The sequence below is a fragment of the Psammomys obesus genome, unplaced genomic scaffold (genome assembly GCF_907164565.1).
Source record: "Psammomys obesus unplaced genomic scaffold, mPsaObe1.curated_primary_1811, whole genome shotgun sequence".
NCBI lineage: Eukaryota > Metazoa > Chordata > Mammalia > Rodentia > Muridae > Psammomys > Psammomys obesus.
Window position 1 is genome coordinate 14,800,761 of NW_026585580.1, and position 1,270 is coordinate 14,802,030.

Here is a 1,270-nt window from a genome sequence, read left to right on the forward strand (position 1 = left end):
CGATGCAGGCGGAGCAGGGCTGGGGAGAAATATATCGGCTGCCTCACCTGCCGCGGCCCAGGGCGCTTCTGCCGCGGCCGCCGGCGACGCTGCTGGAGCCGCCTCCGCCGCCGCCGGCCGCGCGCCCCTCCCTCCCCGGGGCCCACCCCCGCCAGTCCCCGCCCCGGTCCCCGCCAGCCATTGGCCGCCGCCTCCCCGAGCGCCCAGCCGCCGCCGCCAGTGGCCGGCCGGCCTGCCACTTAGCGGCGCCGTAGAGCAGCCTATATATTTCTCCCCAGCCCTTCTCCGCCTGCATCGGTGTGGCGGCCGGAGCCCGAGTGCGGTCGCTACGTAGGGCTCGCTCCCTGGGCCTGAGCGCATGCAACCCCGGCGGCCAACAAAGGCCCCAGTGAGCCCTCGGCGCTCAACCTGGCGACCGGGCCCTTCCTCCCAGCTCTGCGCCCATCTCCCGGGGTCCAGGCGCGGTGACAGGTCCTGGCTCTAACCCAACCCTAGCTTCCGAGGCCCGCCGTTCAAAGCATCTCACTGCCGGCACCAGTGAGGAGCAGCGTTATCCACCGGGTCCCAGGAGAAGGCTGAGACGCAGGGAGGACCAACTGGAGCAACTAGAAGCGAGAGATAGGACTAGGCTTTTAAAGTGCACGCCACTCGGTGCTCATGTCCTTGGTTTTTCCGCTGTTCCCTGCTAGTCTCTCCTTCTCTCTTGAGCAGGAAAGATCTCCATTTCTTAAAGTTTAAGGCTGTCTTCAGACCGGAATGGATGAACGTCTATAGAACGTGTGAGTGGCCTGCTCATTTGAGGCCGCTAATAATTAACTACCTTTGAGCACATTGCCGTCTATATATTTACCCTATATAAAGCCAGGCAAATGTTAATCGTTAATTGCATCTTACATGTTAGTCTCCATTTCTCATATACGAGCTCAACCGTTAAGGAGTTTCACTATGGTCACGCAGCTGTTACCATAATCCTCCCAAACACCATGCAAAGTTTTACAAGAAATCAAAGAACTAGGAGACTTGTTCCTGGCGAACCCCAGGGTAATAAATAAATAGATTCATATCAAAAGACAGTAATTCAAAAATGGAAAATCCTAGCCGACAACATCGGAGTGAGGGATTTTATCCTTTCAAAAGAAATCCCTTTATTTTTGTCGCAAAATACGTCATTAATATTTAGCTATTATTTTTATAGGTTTCTCAGCTCTCCTGTGGTGAGATTTCTCTCCGTCGTTCCTGAACTGTTTTAAAAGTCCAAAAAGAGAATCAT

General features: G+C 55.3%; 2 protein-coding genes across 4 annotated transcripts in view; one reads left to right on the forward strand and one right to left on the reverse strand.

Annotated features, from left to right (window-relative positions):
* The window catches only part of Mgat4a (alpha-1,3-mannosyl-glycoprotein 4-beta-N-acetylglucosaminyltransferase A), an 80,572-nt gene extending 80,469 nt beyond the window's left edge, over window positions 1-103 (reverse strand). For all 3 annotated transcript variants that reach the window (XR_008720097.1, XM_055607086.1, XM_055607072.1), the window contains exon 1: window positions 48-103. The gene's annotated coding sequence lies outside the window, so the exon portion shown is untranslated. The remainder of the gene's footprint in view (window positions 1-47) is intronic.
* LOC129677364 (proline-rich proteoglycan 2-like) overlaps window positions 1-254 on the forward strand; it is a 1,106-nt gene extending 852 nt beyond the window's left edge. Inside the window, exon 2 of the mRNA XM_055608021.1 lies at window positions 9-254. Coding sequence (XP_055463996.1) covers window positions 9-254 — 246 coding nt within the window. The remainder of the gene's footprint in view (window positions 1-8) is intronic.
* The last annotated feature ends 1,016 nt before the right edge of the window (window positions 255-1,270 follow it).